The sequence below is a fragment of the Melanostigma gelatinosum genome (assembly GCF_949748355.1).
Source record: "Melanostigma gelatinosum genome assembly, chromosome: 6".
NCBI lineage: Eukaryota > Metazoa > Chordata > Actinopteri > Perciformes > Zoarcidae > Melanostigma > Melanostigma gelatinosum.
In genome coordinates this window covers 9025897-9050327 of record NC_136639.1, presented here as the reverse complement: position 1 = coordinate 9050327, position 24431 = coordinate 9025897, and the positions used below count along the sequence as shown (strand labels likewise).

The 24431-nt window shown below is 42.1% G+C and overlaps 1 protein-coding gene and 1 long non-coding RNA gene across 5 annotated transcripts; one reads left to right on the top strand and one right to left on the bottom strand.

Moving 5' to 3' along the window:
• Positions 1-875: 875 nt before the first annotated feature.
• golga3 (golgin A3) lies at positions 876-15468 on the bottom strand. Of its 2 annotated transcripts, none has more exons than XM_079270917.1 (24): positions 15335-15468; positions 13924-14184; positions 12520-12786; positions 11449-11561; positions 10334-11049; positions 9967-10075; positions 9415-9721; positions 9072-9274; positions 8841-8978; positions 8519-8680; positions 8058-8426; positions 7765-7842; positions 6654-6917; positions 6386-6480; positions 5823-6039; positions 5264-5407; positions 4893-5090; positions 4635-4751; positions 4229-4368; positions 3985-4117; positions 3623-3745; positions 3329-3493; positions 3036-3202; positions 876-2729 (listed from the first exon to the last, which is right to left on the bottom strand). In XM_079270917.1, the coding sequence occupies exons 2-24, from the start codon at positions 14075-14077 to the stop codon at positions 2537-2539; spliced, it is 4572 nt and encodes a 1523-aa protein (XP_079127043.1). In that variant the 5' UTR covers positions 14078-14184; positions 15335-15468; the 3' UTR covers positions 876-2536. The 2 variants fall into 2 exon arrangements, with proteins under 2 accessions (XP_079127043.1, XP_079127044.1); XM_079270918.1 differs by having other exon boundaries at positions 12646-12786.
• A 6189-nt stretch (positions 15469-21657) lies between these two features.
• On the top strand, positions 21658-24016 carry LOC306778443. 3 transcript variants are annotated; one of them, XR_013772048.1, is made up of 5 exons: positions 21658-21713; positions 22268-22451; positions 22573-22811; positions 22905-23017; positions 23877-24016. It is a non-coding gene; the product is annotated as an uncharacterized lncRNA (long non-coding RNA). The 3 variants fall into 3 exon arrangements; XR_013772049.1 differs by lacking the exon at positions 21658-21713 and adding an exon at positions 21813-22058; XR_013772047.1 differs by lacking the exon at positions 22573-22811.
• The last annotated feature ends 415 nt before the right edge of the window (positions 24017-24431 follow it).

Sequence of the window (24431 nt, the reverse complement as noted above, 5' to 3'; positions counted from 1 at the left end):
CGTAATGGAAATGGATATCTGAGATATTCGCTGCCCAATTATAAAAGGAACATCAGAAAGCTGCTATTAATTGTATTTCCAGGATGTCTCTTAAATTTACGATTTTCCCCCGAAGGCTTGAATGTAGCATCATACTCTCCGAGTGCAGACGTGAGTGACTAATCCAAGGAAACGATAACCTAGCAAACCTAGGTTATTCTGGTCAATAACAAATCCACCTATTTTAAATTAACGAAATAACAAATAGGTGGAAATGTAGTGCTGGTATAAACGCAATACTAAAGAACACTCGTTGGCACAATCCCCATGCAGGCCAACTTGGTTCAGGCATGTATGAGGCAAGCCAACTGGCGATTCTCCAGATGTTCATCCAAAAACCTAATTTACCAAAATAGATCTTTGTCAGTTAAAAGTTGCAAGTAAAGCAAATTTGGGCGACGTTCGTTAGCTGTACAATCCGCTCTAGGAAGCTGAGTTTGACAAACATGCTAACAGCCATTAGCCAGTTAGCAAGGCGAGAAGCTAATCACCCATGCCACTGGTTAGCGATAGCATACACTATGTCGTTACTGTATTCTTGCTAAACACATAACCTTAAACAATCATCAACCGCAAAGCACTGCTAGTTGAACATGTCATTTTAATAGTGCCATGCCCACCTCCTCCTCTCTCTCTCCGGCTACTGTTGCTAGATGTCTTCTTCACCGCGACGGTTTCAAAATGCAGAGGGCGAGGACCCCGGTTCCGTCTAACAGTGCCTGATTAAAAATAACGACTTCAACGTGAGGGAAATTACATAGAATTTGGGACATATTTAAGAAGTTGTTGTAGACGGCCTATAATGAATGAGAAGAAACTATAACGACAGATGAATAGTGCAATTTTATGATGAATACAATCACATCTCCCAACACAAATGTTAAAACATAGGAATGAATCAATTTCAATCTTTGAAAGAAATAGCAGATACAGCAATACGAGCGCACGTGTCGTAGAGCAAACGTTATTAAATACTACCCAACATTACAGTGAAAGGTAGTTAGGACGATAGTCCCCACACAAATTCAGAACACAGGATATCAATACATTTGTTATTTGCCTCAGTAAGCATCCTCCTCAAAATATGTGTTGTCCCTTTGGAAATTCATAAGCATACAATGGTGTTTAAATAACAGTTTTTAATGTGGGAATGAACACTGACTGACACAGCAGCTGTACGGTTGTTTGCAGAAAGCTACACTGTACCATCCAATCGCCCCTCTACACCGACATTTTAGTACAGCTGGACTAGAATTACTATCGGCTTTGATTTATGGTTTGCTTTTGATATTTTGTACTTCATCTTTGTTACACTATTAAACAATCATACAAAAAGTAAATTTATATATTAACCTCTAGAAACAATTAACTTATCCCCATATCCATGAAACAGCCATAAAACAAGTATAACAATTTCATATTTTTTACCAAATGTAACAGAAAATTAACACATCTGATTGCACCTGCTATTAGAAGTACCGGTAGTAACATTTCTGCTTCATCGTACAACTTTCTTTCTCTGTTGATATGACCCACATATTTTACAATAAACCATTCAGTACAGATTTGCACACATACAATATAACATATTACACACCCTCAGCAGAAATATGCTCATTCAAACCAACTTAGTCCTTTACAGCATATTAAAGATTGCTTAAGGCTTTTTTGCATACAAATTACTGCAGTCCATGCGAGACAAAACACCTCCATATATAACTGAGATTAAGGTAACCGTTTTTAAGTTTAGGAACCCAATGTGATATGGTTACAACAAATGTGTAAAACACTGCATTTTAACGAGAGGAAATACCAAAAAAAAAAAACTGACCACAATTGCGCATGACTTTTAACATTATGAAAAGGATTGATGGTGTTTCATCAACTGCTCAGAAATGTGGATGAGTAACCACATCAGTTAAATCATAGATGAATAACTGCTCTCGTACACAGGCACAAAGAAATGGAAGAACAGTTCTTAGCCAGTCTGGTGACAGACTAATGGTTTGTTTCTGTCATCATAACACTTTTTGAAATAATGTCAACCATCATTAAGCAGCATACAAAGCCACTGATTTTATATTGCGAGGAGGATGATGACTAAATACATTGAGGAAGAACTGCCGACTCAAGAGGGGAAAACTTGCCTGTAAGATTAGTTGAACAGTCCGTACTAGAGCATATCTGTATCTATGATAACACAACTTGAGATGGGAGATCCTCTTGGAGAGGCTGTCAGATAAGTTATGATTACTTCACTCTAAATAAATAAATGTGACAATAGCATAACAAAAATACAAACACCTGTCAAATAAAGAGGAAAGAATAAAGCAATGGCATACAAAGTATTACTCTGAAACAGCACGTCTGTGCTGATGGGAGAATGCCAAATGTTGGCTGCAATTGTTAAGGAAAGACAAAGGGAATAAGGGGCTGAAAAGTGCCTTTGTGGATAAAACTCCACTCTCCCTCTTATGGCCTGAGAAAAGTTATTTTATTATGACTGCTGCTGTTCTGCTTCGTTGTTATTTTCAACAACCATATTGTTTAGCGGCGCTGACGATTCGGAGATGTTGTTTTCAAGCTCCAGTTGAGCCGGTCCCTCCTCTGTGTTTGTCCATGAGCTCATTGACTCATGTACTGTTACTGTGTGTTCCTCCATCTGCCTTTGGAGGCTGTCCATCTCCTCCCTGAGAACAGAAAAACATGACATATATTCTTGCATTTAAATAGCTGCTAAGCACTACACAACAAAACTCGATCGGGAGCTAACGAGTGGGACACGCTCACACGAACTAAAAGCTTTCATGGCCGGCACATATATGTCAACAAAACAAGGAGAAGCTCGGATAATAAGACGCACAGAGGTAGAGAGACTTCAATCTCTGCTCAGGTAGAAATGACTCCACTATCTTTACATTTGCTGCAATATTAATGTTCAGAATATTAAATACAGCTCCTTTAACAAAGTCATTTGGTCAGAACAAGAGGCTTACTTGAGTTGCCGTAGACAGTTGTGCAGGTTGTTGAGGGGCTCTTTGTTGACAGAAGTTGATGGTTTCAGCAACTCATCCAATAGGGAGGCAGGCACTGGGCAGTCTGGAATCTTAACTGGTGTTACTGGGTTGGATGGGTTCCCCTCACTCTTAAGCTCCATACGCTGCTGCTCCAAAAAAAACAAAAAACATAATTTCAGGGATGTATTTAGTCTGTAATCTTCAGCAAGCATTTCTTATTTGGAATTATACTTGCAACATTTGAGTTTAAAGCTTTGTAATGCATGCCTTACCTTCCTTAGACGACTCTGTTTGAGGTCCTGTTTTAGTTGCTGGTTCTGCAAAAGGACCGTCTTCATGCTGTTCCTCAGCTCTCCCACTTTGGCCTGCAGCATAAACTTGTCCTTCCTGGTGCCACTCAGCTCATCCTGCACCGACTCCAGCTCCACTTTGATGATCTGAGACAGAGAATCATCTTTAGTAAAAATGATTTGGTGCAATTGTAAATAAAGAAACAATGTATTTATTTTAAACATCAAATTAGGTAGCACTTTTCCATCTTTCACAAGTGGAAAGAGAATACTTGCCTGCAGAGCTCTCTGTAAGTTGTCGAGCTCCCTGTGCTGACACTGCTCCATCAACTCCAGCTGCTGCTTCTGAGCCTCGATCTCCCTCTGCCTTTGCTCCACCTCCCACTTCAGGTCCTCTACCTGAACGAGCATTCAATGTTAAGACATCAGTGTCAATGAAAGTTCTTCTCCCAGGACAATGATGAAAGACTACATGGTCAAAATGTTGTATGATAATCAATTCTGGCTGAAAACACAAAAAAGCATAATAAAATAAATATGATAAAACATAAAGCATGGTGCCCATAGCATTCACTTTGTCAACATTTTAAATAACAGTCCTCATCAGCAAAATCGTTCAGTGTCAGTCGGCCTCTCACCTCTTGGTTAGTGAGGGGCTGCTTGGCCAGTTCCTCGTCCAGTTGTTTCTGGAGGATCTGGAGCTGTGAATGGGCCTCAGTCAGCTCCTCTTGGAACCTGGAAACCTCCTGAGCATGCTGCTCATCCTGAGCTCTGCAGAGCAAGACACATTCAATGACAAATGAGTGACAAGATCTAATATATTGATACAAAAGCAATTTGCCAAAAGTCACTGCATTCTTTAAATCAGGCAAATGCACATACTGTAGTTTGTGGGATTCACTCTGCAGAGCTTTGACCAGGTCCACTTTGGCCTGCAGGTCCTTTTTGATTTCTGACAGCTCCAGCATAGCTGCCCTGTAGTGCCGTCTATTGTGGGCCGCCTCAGCCTTTGTTGCTGCCACCTAAAGGACACATCGCATTAGTACTACCCGAAAGACCCCAGGAGAGCCAAATGCCCCAGAAAAGCTATGGACTTACGCGTCACAATTCCGCTTTCTAACTTTTATATTTCTAAAAGGCTTCTTATTGTGCCTTGTGCCACGCAAATTATGCCCAAATATATTCAAATTACAGGCCCTTTGGAATCATTTGAAAGGCAAAATGAAAATGATGTGCAGTCGGCATTTCAATTAAAAAGGAGAACATACTGCATCCTTAGAGCTCCTACCTGTTCTTTCAGGTCATTGACTTTGGTTCTCTCTTTTTCCAGGGCAAGCTGAAGCGTTTGAACCACCTGCTTCATCTGCTGGTCCTCCTCCTCTTTACGCTTCAGAACAGCTTGAACCTGTAAACAGGATGAATGGGAAAACAACGTTTTCTTAAAACGAATTAAAAAGCATGTTTTCGTTGTATTTCGGCATACAGGTACCACAAGACTTTACAATAAAGTAAGAAAAAAACACATCAACATTATAAGATTTTTCACCTGTAAGTTGAGCTGGACGAGATCTGCCTCTCTCTTAGCTAAGGCAGACTCCAAAATGTTGGAATGCTCCCGCAGTGTATTGTGAGACTGTGCCAATCCCGCCAATTTCCCTTTTTCATGTTCAAGCTCCAGTGCTAGCTTCTTGTTGGCGTCTTCTAACTTCCGTATCCGCTTCTTGAAGCATCGGGACTCTTGAAGCTGTGAAATCAATTCATGTCATTAATACAAAGTAACATGAATTGAGTGACAAGACAAGTGTAAACATCCTGCTCACACAGGGTTGTGATCGACATCATTAAGGGAAAAAGTATCCCATTAGATATATGGAGCAGTTCTGTTAAAAAACCTGAACATATCAACACAAAGTTCACCTCATCCTCAAGCTCCATGACCTTCTCCTGGTACTCCTCCAGCTCTGTGGAGGTGAGGTTGATCACTTCCTGCAGCTCCTTCTCCAGCATAGACTTGCTGTTTGCCACAGCCTGTAGCTCAGTCTGCAGACTCTTAATCTTGTCCTGGATGGCAAATAAAAACACTGTATTTCAATGTGTTGCAGGTGCAGGATTATTCACAATGAAAATACAAATAGCTTCATGTTTGCAATATGTGAGTTGAGGATCAGGGTAGATGGATTTTTTTTAAATGGTGTCTTTGTTTCTGTGAAAAAAAGACTTTAGTCAAGCACTATAGTACAGCCAGCTAACTGCCAGCAGGAAAAGCAGGTTTTATAGACCTTGTATCCCAACTACCTTAGGCTTCCTAATGTTTGTGAAATGGTAAGAAGAGTCACACAGATACTGTAACCTAATTTCATTTCCGAAGGACCGTAAATGGATGAGAGCTCGGACTCTGTAGAATGATCTACTTACAAATGTAGTAGCTGGGAGTTTTTCAAGTAACTGTAGAAGGTCTGGCAGATGTATACAGTACCTGTAAGGCCTGGCTGTTTCCCCCATCAGACACCTGGGCCTTGAGTTTGACCAGCTCTGCCTCGGCTGTCTCCTTGTCAGTCAGAGCCTCCTGGAGCCTCCTACTCAGGATGCCCACAGCGTTCTCGTAGGCTTTGTGCTTGGCCTTCATCTCCTTCTGAGCACTGGTCAGATCGGTCCCCAGTCGCTTCACACGCACCTTCTGCTCTGTGATGGCCCTATCAGATGCAGATAAGAAATCAAGTCAAAAATGTCCATGAGGAAATCAGGTTGTTCTGACAGCAGACCATACACGCATATGAACACAAGTGATGTGCAGACGGATACATCTTTAAATATCACATTTATTTTACAGATATAGATGGCACACAAACGGAGCGTAATGAAGCGGATGGATGTCATTTTAAAACCACATGTCAAAGGATCAGGAATTGCATAAGGACTTTATAAAAAGCATTTACTTCTATTTATAAATAGCACTTAACAGAGACATGCGCCACGGCCCAAATCATCACTGTGGGAGTTATTTCAGCGTTCCGTATCTCTATGCAGCAGATGACTCACTTTTTGGCTTCTCCCTCCAATTGCTCCACCTGCTTCCTCAGACCTTCGTTCTCTTCTGCGACTGCTGCTAGTTGACTCTGATCAAACTGTAAAGACTGGATTGGGAGAAAAACAGGATCCTTCACATTACAATAGGATTCACACGATACCTGTTGACAACAAACTGTTTATTTACACATCACCCAAAACATAGACATTTACTTTTATTGTTAAAGTACTTTGTGAAGTAAATTAGAAATATTGAACAAATACAAATGTTTATATTTACCTGGATCTGGGTTTCTAGCTGATCCCTTTCACTCTGAATGACTTGCAGATGGGCCTCCATGTTGTTCATCTGCTCCTGGACTCTCTCCACCTCCTTCGCAAGCCGGGCCTGCTCCAGCTCTGCATTCTGCTTCTCCCCCTGAGCGCTCAGCAGCTCCTGCTTCAGGTCCTTCACCTCCGCCAACAGGCGCTTTTTGGTGGACTTGAGCTCACTGATCAACTGGTCTTTGGAGCTGGCGTCCCGGCGGTAGGCCTCCACCATCACCTGTTGAGTCAATAACCATGGATCTAATCAATGAAGGGAGTATTCTCTTCTTTCAAGGAGCGCTCCTCATATTTGTCTCGACTCTCAGAGGCAGCAGGCAAAATGCTTCTCACAGCATACTGTAGATACAGTGCAAGAGAGAGGGCTGCAGTGTTTGAATCCCACACTGCACCATCTCTACGCTTGAGTGAGATACTTCTCACATGGTTATAGCAACAAAACAAAAAAAGAAGTTCGAACATATTCTCCAGGCTTACTTGCTTCCCACTATCCTGTACACCTTTAACAAGTAGTTAATCAGTCGTGCTACAGCCGTGTACCTCACACGTCGCTGATTTTCCATCAACATAGTTACTTCAGATGCAGTGAAGACACATATTAGTTTGTTGATAATGCAGCCAGATGTTTCTTCTTTAGCACTAGAGGTAAACTGTTTAGCATACCCCAGTACATTTTGGTGGACCAAGATGAATGTTAATGCTCGAGCCTGATGGGTCTACAAAAGCTCAAGTCTTGAAAGAAATTCAATACAATTCATATTTCTGTCATTGAACACCACCCTCTTTTTGACACCCTGTCAATGTAGAATGAGTAACACCCACCCCTGCTCAATCCACTGAGCCGTGTCAACCAGCACTCTCTGAGATGACAGCCATCCGGCTCTACAATACATCCTCCCGCGACAACATCAGCATCAACCTTAGTCAGCTGGGAGATTTTATTTATAAATAAATGTAATAAAAATAATAAATGTTTGTCAAGTCCACACAGGCTTCTGAAAACGTTACCGAGTGAGAGAGAGCTTTACATTGCGTCACGTACTGTGAGAGCGAGGAGGATGAATTACCTTCTGTTGTTGGAACTGCTCCTTCAGTTTCTGAGCTTGTCTCTTCAGGGAACTATTTTCTTGTTTAAGCGTTTCAATCTGTAACAAAGCAAAGGCCTTTCATTATTCTCTACACGCTGATGGAGGGGTAACCCCCCCCCCCCCCCAAAAAAATGGATTCAAAAGCTACTTGAACTATGTTTAAATTCTTGAATTTTACAGCTTAAGCCAAATGGAAAACATACACCTTCAATGACAGTATTTTAAGTTTCCTCTTGCCGTTTCAATTTTTTCCCCTCCCACCTGTATCATACCTGATTGGCTTTGATCTGGACTTCCTGTCTGAGCTGATCCAAGATATCTGAAGCCACCAGAACATCCTCTCCGAGCCGTTCAGCGCCCTCGTCAAGTTGTCTCTTGTCGGCCCGGGCTGCCTGCAGCGCTACCTCCAGGACAATCTTCTCGTTCTGGAGGTACTGGATGTTGTCGTCCTTGGCGCTGCCGTCTGTCTGCAGCTCAGCCAGCTGGGCCTCCAGCTCCAGGTATCGGGCTTCTAGGTGGTTGATGGACAACTCTTTGGTTTGCAGGTTGTCCTGAGTGATGGTCAGCTGGCGCATCAGCTCCAGATGCTCTTTCTGGAGTGACTGCAGCTGCATGTCCTTCTGGGAAAGGATCAACTTTGCCTAAGAGAGATTGAGTGTGAAAGGCAGTTTAGAGCAGAATACAATACACATTTTACTGAACATACAAGGTGGGAAACAAATGCCTTGACTACCTGCTCTAGTTCCCTTTCCAGGGCGCTGGCTGTGTTGGCCAATTTAATTAAGCGTTCTCGTTCATCCTCAAACTCCTCCAGTCTGTGCTGCAGATCATCTTCCACCATGTTCTTTGCATCCTGGATCTGCTTATAAGCAGCTTCCTGGGTCAGCATGTCAGCCTAAGTCACAGACAGTAAACGTTTTTAAACAATATGCTACACAGATTTAAAAAAACAAAAAAATAACATGTTAGTTGTGGTCATTTAGAAAAGCCTGCTTTTATCTAAGGTCCTTGACTGAATGATGACCTTAATGTATGAGTTATGTTGGAGAGTATACCTCAATGCCCTGCAGCTGAACAGCGATGCGCTCTTTATCTTTGATAGAGCGGTGTTGGGTCTCTGTGAGTTGGTGGGACAGAGTCACATTGTCCAGCTTCAAATGTTCCACAACACCAATCTGAGTCATCTGTCCAGCCTGGGAGAGATAAAAACAGAACAGAAGTGTCACGTCAATTCTGACAAATGTCGAGCAATGATGAAAAACCAGCTGCATGAGCATCAACCACACCTGCATGTTGGCCATTTCGCTTTGCAGTCGTACTCTGGCCCCCTGCGCCAAAGCTAGCTGCTGCTGGTACCACTGTCTGAGCTGCTGAAGGGAATCGATTTCAGCCTGGGAAGTCTTCATTCGGCTCTGAAGGGTGCTGCGCTCCAGCTGGACCTGTTGAAGCTGGCTCTGAAGACCACCCAACTGTTGTCGTAACTCTTGGACTGCAAAAGTCCAACACCGAAAAACATACGTTTTAATCATGAGTTTGGATATGCAAACCAGTGGTTCATTAAGTCAAAGCACAATTAAAGATGTGGTTCGTTTACTGTTACACTCAGTTTTCTGGGTCTCCGTCACACACCTGTATTGTCTCTAGAGGTTACAGAGCTTTGCATCTCCTCCACCTTCCCCATCAGCCTTTTGTACTGGTCTTCAGCCACCTTCAGGTCATTGCTCAGAGAAGTCAGACTGGCATTCTTGCCCTCCAGACTGCCCTGGAGCTCCACCATGGCTTTTTCTAGCTGGTTGCAGTTTTTCCGCAGTGTGCCGACCTCTTTAGTGAGGGCGCTCTGCTTCCCCTGGCTGACCTGAGCCTCCTCCTTCTGAGCGTTCAGCTGAGCATTCACTGTAGCGAGCTGGGCCTGAAGCTCTGTCTTCTCTTTGAGAGCCTGGAGAAAATGACAGTGAGGTCAGCTCTTAAGCCCAATTGTTCTTGGTTTCCAGTATAGAGTCACCTGAGCGGGTAAATTAACAGCCATAAAGCTAAATTTAATATGTTTGGAGGCTGTGATGCATGAACTGGCAGTCATTAGCAGGCGAAGTTGAACATGGTAAACCACATATTACGATGTTAGCAGATTTCTAATTACCACTGTTTATGCAAACACAACTAACGGAAACAATGTTATATTACCTGATTGGCCTCAGAAGACAAAGATTCTAGCTGACCCTCCAGTCTCATTTTCTCTTTCAAAACCTGCAGCATATCATCATGGCCCATCACTGAACTCTCCAAAGAAACACTGCAAGACATGTCAACAATATGAGTGTTTCAATTATTAGGAAAATAATTGACTGACAAATAGTTAATAATTCACAAAATCAATTCATTGTTTTAAGTAATCTACAGCAACAACCTAAAATGCCAAATGCGTCAGTTCCAGCAATCAATGTGAGAACAGTAATACTGGTTTAATTTGTCTGTTAACAAAACATTAATGCCAAAAATTGTCAATTGTAATAATTTTTTTATTCCTTCCCTATCCGATGTTGACAAATACCTGCTGGAGAAACTGTCTCTGCGGCTTCGAGGCTCCCCATTCGCTTCTCTCTCGTGCTCCAGCTCGAGCCCAAGCAGGTGCTGCTCTTCACTGGCTGCCTGCAGCACCTCCTGCAGGGAGGGGAAGTGACCCATGGCCTCAGCGGCAATCTCCCTCCCCTCCACCTTGTAGGGCCCCCGCTGCCTTTCCACTGCTGCGGAGAGGAGCCCGAACGTCCCCCTGGTAGACGCGCTGCTGTAAGACGAGCTGTCGCTGTCGTTGCCGTTGTTCCCTGGCCTCGTTCCTGATTCACTGCCGTCCATTTCTGACTCATTGTCCCCAACTTGGAGCGAAGCACCAGTCTCACAGGTGCTGCCCTCCGACATCACACTGACCTCAGACAAAGTGGATACTGAGCTCATGGTGGACTGGTGGGAGCTCATGGTGTTGTCTGCTGCTCTAACTCCACCACCTCCTCCACCACCTGTACCATCATTCTCAGGAGACTGGTAGTCAGCCAAGGAGTGGATCTTGTTCGGGCGGGGGGATCTGGACTTTTTCTCTCTGGGGGGAATTCCCAAGCTACCCAGTTTGGGACCACGGGGGACAGTGGTCCTCAGGAAGGAATACTCCGTGGTCATGGCAAGAGTGTTGGCCCTGGGCAGATCCTCGGGATGCAGCATGAGCTCTGGATCCAGGGTGCTGAATGGCCTGCTCTTGGGGGTGGTGCGGTGAGACTAGCAATGAAAAGACATGAACCATGGTACTTCTTCCATCCTGATCAAATCTGACACAGCTTGAAAACACACCGTATACATATTAAATTAGAAATAGCAATGACAGAAACTATAAAGAATGGAGCGAAAGTGAAATGCTGTGGCCTCTACACCTCTTAAACTGTTGATCTTCTGAGTTACATTTTCCAAGAAAATAGCATGTTTAGCAACCAACATCAGCTGAGAATGAGCCCACACGCACAAGTTGCCTCAAACATAGAGAGTTGTCTAATGGTAGAAATTTCATGTTGACATAATGCTGAAGCTGCCCAAACTGGTTTTGCAAACATTAGGACCTCGAGGGGAACTAGAAGAAGAGCTGTTGCTGTCCATAACCTGACAGCTACACCATTAACTCACCCTCTCCTTATGTCTCTGAACTCTGTACTGTTTGAGTTGCTCTTCCAGACGCCGACGAGCATCCAGGCGACTCTTCTCCTCGTTCTCCATCTCCAATGAAGGCTTCTGGTTGGCTAAAATGAAAGCATGTAAGGCCCAAAAAAAACCACTGCATATCTACACTACAGCTCTTTATTTACACAAGACGTGGTTTTATGACTGTACGGGTTTTAATCCTAGCAATGAGCTGTATGTCGCTCATGTTGATTCCAAGTAAATACCTGTATAATGTTGGTTGTAAAGGCAGAGAATCCTGTCCCCACTCACACGGCAATAGTAAACAAATTATTCAAATTCGAGTTTACTATGTTAATCCATGGCGCAGAAACTAGTAAGTCACAAACTGCACTGCGACATTCTCCCATTTATCAGCCAGCTACTGCAGCCTTTTAGAGCAGGTGACAGTATGGGTGTTAGACTACATGTTACATCCATATATTTAAAGGGTGCCCCATGCTGCACCACTGTCTCCATTTGCTTGATTAGTGTATGTGACTATTAAAACTTAATTTCATTCATGACTGCAACAGCTATGCAGCAAATAATGCCAATATTGCAATGAGTTAAATGACTGTCTATACATGCATTAAATAGATTGTCCATTCGATTCAAAAGAGATGCGCCAGGATTCTTCATGTGCTGCTACATATATTCTGTGTGGGAGATATAATGTGCATCCAAACCAAATTACCAGTTTGTGCAAAGCCTTAAAAGGCAAACAAGGTGACTGTGCATGACTTTAAAATACCTCCAAAGAGATGACATACAAGAGGGATTAGTTCCAAAACGCAGCCATTAGTCCAAATAGTGTTGCAAATGAAGCACCCACACCAAATTCTAATTAAACAATCAAATGCAATCTATGCAAGTTGCGGAAATGGGCCAGACTCATTCTGTTCAGGTAACACACAGAAAAAGAAGTTAAAATGGATGTGCACATAAACCAAAAAAGCCAAACATCCCACAGCAAACTGAGGTTAAAATACAGGGGGGTTTAGAGGGGGCATTCACTCCACATAAGTGTATGCTTACACAATTCAGTCTCCTGCATAGGCATACTGAGTCTGAGCGACTGCAATGAATCACCCGTGTGAACCGTGAACTCAGCACTAGCCCCCTCAGACTTCTCTAGCATCATGGGTGGAAAAGCAGCCAAACCTGGGGAGGGCTCTTGGATCTGGGAGTTGACTGGGGAGCTGGTGCTCTGGGGAGGGGCTGCCAGAGGCAGGGACCCATTTACATGGGTGTTCCCCGCAGCCAGCCCATTTCCATTTGGCATCGCATCTGAACTGACAGAACCTAAAAGAGAAGCAAGAGAAGCCCCAGGGAATTTGACGATTAGTCATGATAAGTTCTTGTGCACTATACTGCAAAGGGGAAAGGTATTCAACCTGGCAAACTGGCTGGGCAACTCTATCAAACTACAATAGCTTAAATCAAAAGGGTGGCTGGAAACAATGCAGCATGTGGTGCACAATTAGGGCTCATCTTGTAAGACAAACATACGTAAAGGCCCTGACAACGTTTTTTCTTTATCAGCCACATACTGCACATACTGTGGGCAATTAGGTCAAACAAGAACACGTACATTTTGGTTATTGAACATGACACTTTCTGTCTGTGCCGTTTTGTCTGTGCTCTTCTCACTGGTTTGAAATAGGAAGGGCTCGGCTGGAAAAATGTCACGCATGTCTGTGCACCAATCAGAATTTAGATCAAAATCTGATAACAGTTGTGGGATTGTTTGCTTATGTTGCCAGGCCGCAGTGAAACAAATCAAACCACACCCACCGCAGCAAAAGTTACTATTTTAGAGAAAACATTCATACTACTATGAAACTGAAAAGATATTCCCACATGCTACTTAAGGAGACACCATTGATTAACACAAACGGATCCAGCACAGTAGTGATGGGGAGTTCTGTCTTTCCTGTGAGTAGGGGTAGTGATGTCAAGTCTGAGAAAATAAACTTTGTGTTGGCAACTGTCTCAGCTGCATTGACTTTTACCTTTTTCTTCTCAAAAAATATATATATTTTCAGTGATTTTCTATTTGACTTGTTTATTCTTCTCCTAAACCTTAACCATGGTCAGCTATAAGCATATTGGCTGCCTTAAGATTACTATTAGAGTTAAATTCAGCTATGTAACACATCAGATCAAATAGCAATGAAACACAGAGCAGTAGACAGCCTCAGGCCTTGTAGTAGCCACCAAAACAGGTCATGCATTGTAGAATACAAGCGGTACCAGTAATATGCCTAAAGAAGAAAAACGTTGCAGATCAGAGAGCAGCACTGGACACGAGCTAATCCCAGTACAAGGGCAGTCTATCTGCAGGAATATACTATAAACAGGTCCAAACACAACATGATTTCTAGCCCTTGAAATCCTTGTGACTTTGATTGGGGGGGGAACGACATTGTCATTACTCACCATTATGAATTATCCCTTTTGCATTTCGTGTGTTGTCCTGCCATTGTTGTTTCAAGTGCGTTTCACCTTCCATTTTGGATTTCACAAGACATTCTTCTTGATGAGCATTGGCCTCCATCTGAGCTGCTTCTGATTGGTTACCATCCATTTCCATTGGGAAACTGCACAGTCACACTTTAGCTGGTGCCCCTTAGGAAAGAACCTCTCACAAAACCATCTTCTTCAGAGGCAGGCCAGCTGAGTCAGTGTCCAGGAACACTTCTGCAACAGTAAATGTTATGTTATAATGTTATGACACAATTTAAAATGTACGATAAATATGCTAAACAAACAAATAAAAGTACGTCAAAACAAGTATATTATTAAAGTGTCACGTGTATATTAAAAGAGAAAAGATGTGCAAAGAAGAAGTTGTAACTCCATCTGACACTAAGGATGTTATGTAACAACAATTAAAACATAAGCTAGAGTCAAGGGCTAATAAGCTGGCAATTAGTTAAGTAGATTGTGTCTCGTTAAATATAGAAAAACTAGCAAGTAACATTGAAATCCTTTACTTTGACACAGATACAACAGACAGTCCCACGTTTGCCTTTTTATCAGCTAGTGTCCAGTTGGAGCTGATTAACGCTAAATTCAATCTTTGTAAGAAGATGTTAATGAGTCAGACATAACGTTACGCCTCGACCAGCAGGCGCTTAAATCCAAGCCTTCAACTGTCACACTTCAGCTTTCTTTTAATTGTGAGAGCAGCAGCTGCTGCTTCTCATGCATATTTATATGATGTGGTTACAAATTGCGTACATTTGGCAACAGGCAAGGCCCCGCCGGTCGGTTTACATTTATGGATTTTAATAAGAGTGAAGCATTAGGTAATTTCTTTATTAACAGCAGACTGTCTGCAGCTGTCGACTTGAAGTCCGATGACAGTGATGTTATTCAAAACGTCTGCATGTTTAAAGCTATACGATCATCGTATGCTTCGGCTATTGATGATAACCATTGACTCCAAGGCGGTGTTGCTACGTTAGCATCAGGCGGTAGCTGAGTTCAGCACGGGTTCATACCCTTAAGTCCCCAATTCAGAGGCAATAACAACGAGACAGTCATTGATACAGGCTGATATATTGCCATCATGTATCTACTGGGTTTAGTAAAACTCTACCGGCTAATGACAAGCTAGCGAGACAGCAGCTAGTGCGCTATCTGTGTTTACGACGGAACCTGTCAAGCTACATTTGCTAACTCGCTAACGTTCGCTAGAAGCGCGAGTGCAGAAGGAGGGATTTCTCAAATATGTTTTAATCAATCAACAAATTACCTTCTGTCGCGTAAGTATGTTACAAAACCCCATAAGTAAATCAGAAAATGACAATTTTAGTAAGTGTATCAAAAGAGAATAAATGCTCACCCTGTCGCGAGCTTCGCCTTTTACTACGTGGCTGTTTGGATTCCGTCCCTTATATGTCCGACGAGAAACAGAGGGAACGAAACACATCTGGAAGAAGAAATGGCGTGACTGCTGCTCACAATGTTTGGATTTTGAATAGAAATTCTAAATAAATACATATATCATTATATAGCAAATGCATGTGGCAATGTTACAATAAGTACACGGACGATAATGGAACGGTGGCTTCTGGTAAATCTGGCGGATGTGGGACACTTCCCAGAGCTGCGCCCTACTTTTCAGCAGTGGTCCTGCAGCTAACCTGCCGCTGCAGGTGCCACTACTGCCAAAAGCGGTTAATGCCTGTTTTAGCTGTAACAGAATGTAAGGATTGCATTAATAAGCACACAATTAGGCTGTTTAATGCCACTGCTCAATTATATAATAGAATAGTGGATTTCACAGAAAAGATTTTTAGTTCAAATGGTATATAACTACTGGCCCTTTTAAAAAAACATCTTGTCACTGTCGTCCATAAGCACAATTTTCTGAATTGCATTGGTACGAGGCTATCAGCATTACTCCACAGCAGCTGTGTGCAAGATGATGGCCTCTAAATAATGGACTGTTTTGGTGAAACAACAATACTCTTAACTATTGTTTGTCCATGCATAAATTAAAATGTATATTCATCTGTGTAATAAGCAAGCAAATAGTCTGAATGTCAGTGAGAGAGAAAAACAACAAAATACAACCATCTTAAAGGACTTTAATGATCAAAATTTACATCATAATTGTGGTCACTAGGAAAATATAATATTCAATTTAGCAGTTTCAATTTAGTAGAAGAGTGAGCAATCATTTCATTACATTTAATGTCAATTACATGCCACACTTGAATCGATTATTGAGTATCATGTAATTTAAAGAGGTCTGAAGAAAGTACGAGTTCAGCTGTGGACCTGTTGCATTGCATTTGTATGATATGCCGTTTCCTGCTGGGAAATAAGTTAATTTATGATTCAGATTTAAACCTTTTTACATTTTTATGGATTCATTAATTTTGATAATACTCTGTTGCAGCCATGTTTTACACATCTGAGTCTCTTGTGCTCCTCCTCAGGGAGGCTCTAAATCCGCAGTGGTCTCAGTCCGAATCACTCAGAACACCAACTCTGCCTCGAACAATGTAATTAGTTTCATAAACATCTATTTTTTGCAGACTCCTTCCGACAGTTCTGCATTTTCAACATCTTCAAGTCTTTCATTGTCAACCAACCAATCTACTTCGCTTCATATTGATACATGGCATTTTACTTTTTATGAATAAAAAGTCCTATCATTGGTTTACAGTGTTCTCACAAAGCTGAGCGTCAGATACGTCAGTATGGATCAGTGCTTCTTAGAAATGTTCCATTACTTACCTAGTGCGCATCACTGTACTTTCACAGCTGCCTCAACAAACTCATCTTTTCTCAGTAACTAATGAAGGCACAAAATGAATGCATAAATATGAAGCGAAATTACACAAATAATTTATTCTTCAAAGACTAAACCGCAATGGACAGGTCAACATACAAAGGCAAGGCAAGGCAAGGCAAGTTTATTTGTATAGCACATTTCAACAACAAGGTAATTCAAAGTGCTTCACATAAAACCATTAAAAGCATCAAAACATAAGGCAAAAGAAAAGGAGATTTAAAAACAATTAAAGAAACAGTGTAAGAAATCAAATTCAGTCATAAAAAGTAGAGGAGATTTAAAACATACATTGAAACAATAATTGAAGTAGCCAAGGCCTCTGCTCTGGACCTGTCCTCTGCTACTTTCTTTTAAACTTCGCCCGTTATCAACGATTCATCGGTTAACTCAAGATTTGCGCTCTCGTACAGAAACTCCGTCGAGGATACTCTAAGCAGAGATATCATGTTTTTTCACTGGACGCTACCCACAATCCTGGTGTCCGGAGACTTGATGTCTTGATAAGGTAATTTTCACAAAAAGTAGAGGAGATTTAAAACATACATTGAAACAATAATTGAAGTAGCCAAGGCCTCTGCTCTGGACCTGTCCTCTGCTACTTTCTTTTAAACTTCGCCCGTTATCAACGATTCATCGGTTAACTCAAGATTTGCGCTCTCGTACAGAAACTCCGTCGAGGATACTCTAAGCAGAGATATCATGTTTTTTCACTGGACGCTACCCACAATCCTGGTGTCCGGAGACTTGATGTCTTGATAAGGTAATTTTCACAAAAAGTAGAGGAGATTTAAAACATACATTGAAACAATAATTGAAGTAGCCAAGGCCTCTGCTCTGGACCTGTCCTCTGCTACTTTCTTTTAAACTTCGCCCGTTATCAACGATTCATCGGTTAACTCAAGATTTGCGCTCTCGTACAGAAACTCCGTCGAGGATACTCTAAGCAGAGATATCATGTTTTTTCACTGGACGCTACCCACAATCCTGGTGTCCGGAGACTTGATGTCTTGATAAGGTAATTTTCACATGTCTCCCTGAGACATTACGCTGCACGCAATCAACCATACACTGCCGCAATTCTGCAATTACTCGCACACAAACCACGTCAGGAAAAGATCTCTGCCGATCTGCGTTTTATAGTGTACGCCTTGCACGAACTCGGTCCCGGAGGAAATGGCGATATATTGTGCAGTCCTTTTAAAACCATTAAAAGCATCAAAACATAAGGCGAAAAGGAGATTTAACAGCAATTAAGAACAGTGTAAGAAATAAAATGCAATAGTAAAATGCAGAAATGCAGGAAATTGATTAATATATTAATTGAATGTGGTTCAATTAAAGGCAGCAGCAAACAGAAAAGTCTTCAATCTTGATTTAAATGAGCTGAGGGTCTCAGCAGACCTGCAGCTTTCTGGGACTTTGTTCCAGATATGTGGAGCAGCAAAACTGAACGCTGCTTCTCCATGTTTAGTTCTGACTCTGGGAACAGATAGTAGACCGGTCCCCGACGACCTGAGGGGTCGGGATGGTTCGTAAGGCAGCAGCAGATCAGAGATGTATTTTGGCCCTAAACCATTCAGTGCTTTGTAAACCAACAGTAGGATTTTAAAGTCAATTCTTTGTTGGACAGGAAGCCAGTGCAAAGACATCAGAACTGGGGTGATATGATCCACCCTCCTGGTCTTAGTGAGGACTCGAGCTGCAGCGTTCTGAATCAGCTGCAGCTTTCTGACGGACTTTTTACAGAGACCTGTAAACACACCGTTACAGTAGTCCAGTCTGCTGAAGATAAATGCGTGGACAAGTTTTTCCAAATCCTGTTGAGACATAAGTCCTCTAATCCTTGATATATTCTTCAGGTGATAGTAGGCTGATTTTGTAATTGTCTTGATGTGGCTGTTCAGGTTGAGGTCTGAATCCATAACTACACCTAGATTTCTGGCTTGGTTTGTGGGTTTTAACATCAGTGACTGAAGCTGAGCGGTGATTTTCAATTGTTCATCCTTGGTACCAAAAACAATTACTTCTGTTTTATCTTTGTTTAATTGAAGAAAATTCTGGCACATCCAGATGTTTATTTGTTCAATGCAGTTACCCAGCCCTTGTATGGGATTATAGTCCCCTGGTGACATCGTTATGTAGATTTGTGTGTCGTCTGCATAGTTATGATAACACACTTTGTTGCGTTCCATAATCTGAGCTAGTGGAAGCATGTAGATGTTGAACAGAAGAGGCCCCAGTATTGAACCTTGGGGAACACCACATGTCATTTTAGTCAGCTCTGATGTGTAATCAGCTACAGACACAAAGTATTCTCTGTCCTTCAAGTAGGATTCAAACCAGTTAAGTGCTGTGCCAGAGAGTCCCACCCAGATGTTTAGTCTTTCTAGGAGTATGGCAAAGGTAAGGTTGATCAACTTAAAAATAACCTGCCGCACATAAATGTTTTTAAATTATTCAGGTCGTTAAATCAGATTTTTTACTGAGTGATAACGAGTTTAAGACATGAACATGGGTGTATTGAAAATGTTTGATCTCAAAAAAGAAATGACTTTCCGGCTGTATGACTTACATACTCGAAGCACAAGTGCATTCTGACGGGATGTAGTGTGCGGACATCAACCTTCTCTAACTCATCAAGAAATCCCCAAAATGAACCCCCCCCCCCCCCCCCCCTTAAATATCCTTGTTTTTCTTATATGGCTCTTGTTTATTGTCTATATTTCATATGTGTGTATGTACGGTGAGAGTAATGTGTACATTTAATAATAGTAATGTGGACATTTAATAACCCAAATAGAAATAATTAAAAAAAACAAAATTAATTAATTTTTCAAATTTTTTTTATTATCGAATAAAATAATTAAAAATCGTGAGGGGTCACCCCCCAGATTCACGTAACAACACACATGTGACAACACATTGGTGGGCATCACACTCACAACATGTTATCTTTGTGCTAATCACCATTTGATCTGTGACGCGTCGCATTCTTCAGTCACTTTAAATTTGACGCGATTTTTATTGCAGAGACAACGATGCCAGCAAACAATGCTGCTTTCAGGAGACCTTTGTCACCGCGAGCCCAACGTCTGGTCTGAGTCTCAGCAGCTGGAGCCAGTTTCTCATCAAGCTGCTCAAGGTCATTAATTCGGGCCGACTTGACATCATTGTCATGCTTAGCCCCTTTTAGCTCCTGCTCAAGGTCATTCATTTGGGCCAACTTGACATCAATTTGCTCACAAATTTCAATAAATTGTGCCGGATCCATATTTATCTTTCTTCAGTGGAAGCACTGTACTGGTGTCTCTTGAAAGTCCTTAATAACTATTCTATTGCCATTCTATTGCCAACAACTATTGCTGGAATAAACAAGTATGCTCACTTTAAAACATATTTGCTGTGCATGAAAACAAAATACATAACACACATGTGACAACACATTGGTGGGCATCACACTCACAACATGTTATCTTTGTGCTAATCACCATAAATTTGACGCTATTTTTACGGCAGCGACAACGATGCCAGCAAACAATGCTCCTTTCAGTAGACCTTTGGCACCGCGAGCCCAACAGCTGGTCTGAGTCTCAGCAGCTGGAGCTGGTTTCTCATAAAGCTGCTCAAGGTCATTAATTCGGGCCGACTTGACATCATTGTCATGCTTAGCCTCCTCTAGCTCCTGCTCAAGGCCATTATTTCGGGCCGACTTGACATCATTGTCATGCTTAGCCTCCTTTAGCTCCTGCTCAAGGCCATTATTTCGGGCCGACTTGACATCATTGTCATTCCTAGCCCCCTTTAGCTGCTGCCCAAGGTCATTTATTCGGGCTGAATTGACATCATTGTCATACTCAGCCCCGTTTAGCTGCTGCTCAATCTCATTAATTTGGACAGACTGGACATCATTGTCATTCCTAGCCCTCTTTAGCTCCTGCTCAAGGACATCATTGTCATGCTTAGCCCTCTTTAGCTCCTGCTCAAGGTGATTCATTCGGGCCGAGTTGACATCATTGTCATGCTTAGCGTCCTTTAGCTCCTGCTCAAGGCCATTATTTCGGGCCGACTTGACATCATTGTCATTCCTAGCCCCCTTTAGCTGCTGCCCAAGGTCATTTATTCGGGCTGAATTGACATCATTGTCATACTCAGCCCCGTTTAGCTGCTGCTCAATGTCATTAATTTGGACAGACTGGACATCATTGTCATTCCTAGCCCTCTTTAGCTCCTGCTCAAGGACATCATTGTCATGCTTAGCCCTCTTTAGCTCCTGCTCAAGGTGATTCATTCGGGCCGAGTTGACATCATTGTCATTCCTAGCCCTCTTTAGCTCCTGCTCAAGGACATCATTGTCATGCTTAGCCCTCTTTAGCTCCTGCTCAAGGTGATTCATTCGGGCCGAGTTGACATCATTGTCATGCTTACCCCCCTTTAGCTCCTGCTCAAGGTGATTCATTCGGTCCGAGTTGACATCATTTAGCTCCTGCTCAATTTGATTCATTTGGGCGAACTTCACATCAATTTGCTTACAAATTGCATTAAATTGTGCGGGATCCATATTTATCTTTCTTCAGTGGAAGCACTGTACTGGTGTCTCTTGAAAGTTAACTAGTTTGGGCAAGTAAAGTCTGGGGTATATATAGTTTTCTTGAAGAATCATGTGACGTCATGATAGAATGTCATGACATGATAGAATGTCATGACATTCTATGAGGGGCATAGAATGTCATGACGAACATGATTCGTGATACCGCATCATCATGACATTCTATGAGGCGCATAGAATGTCATGACGTCACACATGAGTCGTGATCCCGCATATCCCGAGGTGCATTGCGTGCCGGTGAGGATTTTATTTGAACCAGCATGGCGGCGAGTGATGCGGGAGCCGGAGAAGCGACAGCTTTCACTTTTAAATGCAAGTATTGGGTTTCAACTCAATCGAATGTCACCGATACTAATGTTAAAGCAAAATAAGAGATATTATAACATCACATGTGTGTTAAAGTGATAGGTTAAGTTACGTGACGTTCGTACCTGACAAGCTAACTAACGTTAGCCGCTGCGCTATTACCCTGTGCCGGTGTTACGTCTCGACTGGTTTCTGAACCTCCTGGTTTCTCGTCCGTGCGCAGGAGCTGCTTTCTGTCTCTGTCGCCAGATTCGTCAAACATTAACAAACATTGCTGGAGATCTATAAACCACATCTCATATTAATCATGGCGGCCGCCACATAACGTAACACTCAGGCACCCAGTGGACGGTAGGTTTCTGCAGGGAACACTTTCCCATGCTAAATCCCTTGTGTCGACTAAATTACTGTCGCCGGTGATGAGTGATTTATGTATTCATGCTGTGCGTCAGATCGCATTCCTGTAAAGTGTGCGATGATATCGTTAGCCAACATGTTTCTTCTGCAACGTCGTTATTCTCCTGTAGTGATTATAGCTTATCCTCTTCACTTGATTCTAGCCGAGGTCTCAAGGCTGTTCGGTCCATACATTGGAGGGAGAAGGACGACAAGGAGGCGAACTGTTGCTGCGCCTGCACAACTTCATTCGTACACTCACTCGTTCTGTTGTATTGAGGACAACCCGATACGCCAGAGATAGACTTGCTGCTGCAGGACTAGGGGAAAAACGTCTTACATGCCAAGGTAAGTCAGGCATCATGATGGACAGACGTATTTTTCTTGAATTAAGTTACCTTTCAAAACATTAAATATTATTATGTTTCAAGTTAGATCGGTTGTTTGTATTATTATCTTCTATTTTTAGGTAGTCATACAGATCCAGATGACTTTAGAGAATTTATTTTAGAGGCGTATCAAACACTCAGACAAGGGGGAGGATTTGAGTTGCTCAAAATCTCTGGAACAACACAAAGTCGCCAACTGATCATCATACCATGTCCCAATGAGGGTTACCATGTGAGACATTTGAAAGATCCACAAACACAGATTGGTCACGCTACAATTTTCATCCGACCACTCCAAAGAAACCTGAATCTGGAGCCTGTAAGATCCTCACTTTTAAATTGGTGTTCCCATGTGAAAATGCCAGAGTATGAACATAGCTTGTGTTACATTTTTAAATGATCTTGTTTACAGGCATGTCAACCAGAATGCAGTAATGAGCGAGTTGGACCACCTCAGAAATGTGTGACGTGTGGAGAGGAGTTCCCTTTTACAAGAATCAAGGCTCACAGTGATGAGTGCGTGAGGTATTGCTCTACAGAACTAAAACGTCACATTTGTCAAGCACTCAAGTAGTCGTACATCAGACATTAAGCATTAGGCTCTGGAGTCTGCCAGAAGATGTAAAGCATGTTTAATGTGGATGGAGGATACTGTATGATCCTGAATATTGGTCTTGAGGGAAAGTTGAATTTGAATGGATTTATTCGATTCTATTCATGACCATTCTTTTCTAGTTGCAGTGTTTTTGTGAATGTGTAATGTAATGTAAAATATACTGGCCCCAATAACAAAACATGCTTCTCTTTACCAAAGACCATCACAGAGCAGTGGTGAGGTAGAAACTGTGGTGACCACAGAAAGTGCCTCCTGAAGTGAAGGTAGATTTGTGAGCATGTCGACAAGACTACAGGGAAGTGAGACAACAAGGGCCGGCAACAAACTACTGCGTGCCACCTCAGGGACATGTGGCTGCTCCCGAGATAGTTGACCTAGATCCCACTGAGGAGAGAGGCTTCCCAGGTGTGTTACATCATTTATTGCAATAAATTGTTGCTCTCTACATATAAATTCATCCAGTATTAATTGGAATAATTTAAAAACTCTTTTTGGATTGGAAAATTCTTTCAAATCCCAGTGAGGCAGCAAAGAGATTCAAAGAAGACATTTTAAGCCAGCATGCAACTGGAAAATCATTCTATCTTACCATGGATCTTGGAGACAGTGCAGAGGACAGTCCTTTCTTTTTATAAGAGGGCTAATGCTGAGTGGGCTTGGCCCTTGACATGCACACTCGAGGGTAAATTGGTTACACACGCAAAACTAAAGATACAAAATCATATATTCATTTAACCAATGTCTGTACTGTGTATGTTGCTTTTTCAGGAGATCCAGCAATTGGTGATTTTGGAGAGTGACTTCTTTGTTGTTGCTGGCCGAATGATTGGTCATTCATTCCTCCATGCCTTGGAGGACTCAGCCCAGCTATCCTGCATGTGCTCCTTGGTGGATCCCCAGAAGAAGCCATAATAGATATTAAGGACTGCTGACCTTGACATCTGTGAGACAATCAAAGTGGTACAATACATTTTTCCAGCAAGATTTTAATGATAACAATTCGGGGCAAGGACAATAAAAGTAATACCTGATGTCAGAAATTTTTGTCAGAGATTTATAATACCACAATCACATAATTTACTAATTTAAACCAGCAGGGGGTGCTGAAGCAATATTAAAACCATAAACGTAAGTCCATTTCTTTAAAACATGTAATTATAGTGAGTGACTGATGTCGTGTAAAATGTGTTTTTAGAGCAAACGCAGTTTTAACAGGTTCCCAACATGCTGTTTCAAAGGGATACAACATTACGTTATTTGGCATGTGGTTTGAGACCAGTGGGTGTTGTCAACCGCGTGAGTGATAGTTATTGACAAGTTGTC

Coding starts and splice junctions, on each gene's coding strand:
- golga3 (XM_079270917.1), bottom strand. CDS start 14,077: ATGGAAATGGATGGTAACCAATCAGAAGCAGCTCAGATGGAGGCCAAT. Junction 11,562..12,519: donor TATGCAGGAGACTGAATTGT/GTAAGCATACAC, acceptor CTTTCATTTTAG/CCAACCAGAAGCCTTCATTG. Junction 4,369..4,634: donor TCAATGACCTGAAAGAACAG/GTAGGAGCTCTA, acceptor TGTGTCCTTTAG/GTGGCAGCAACAAAGGCTGA.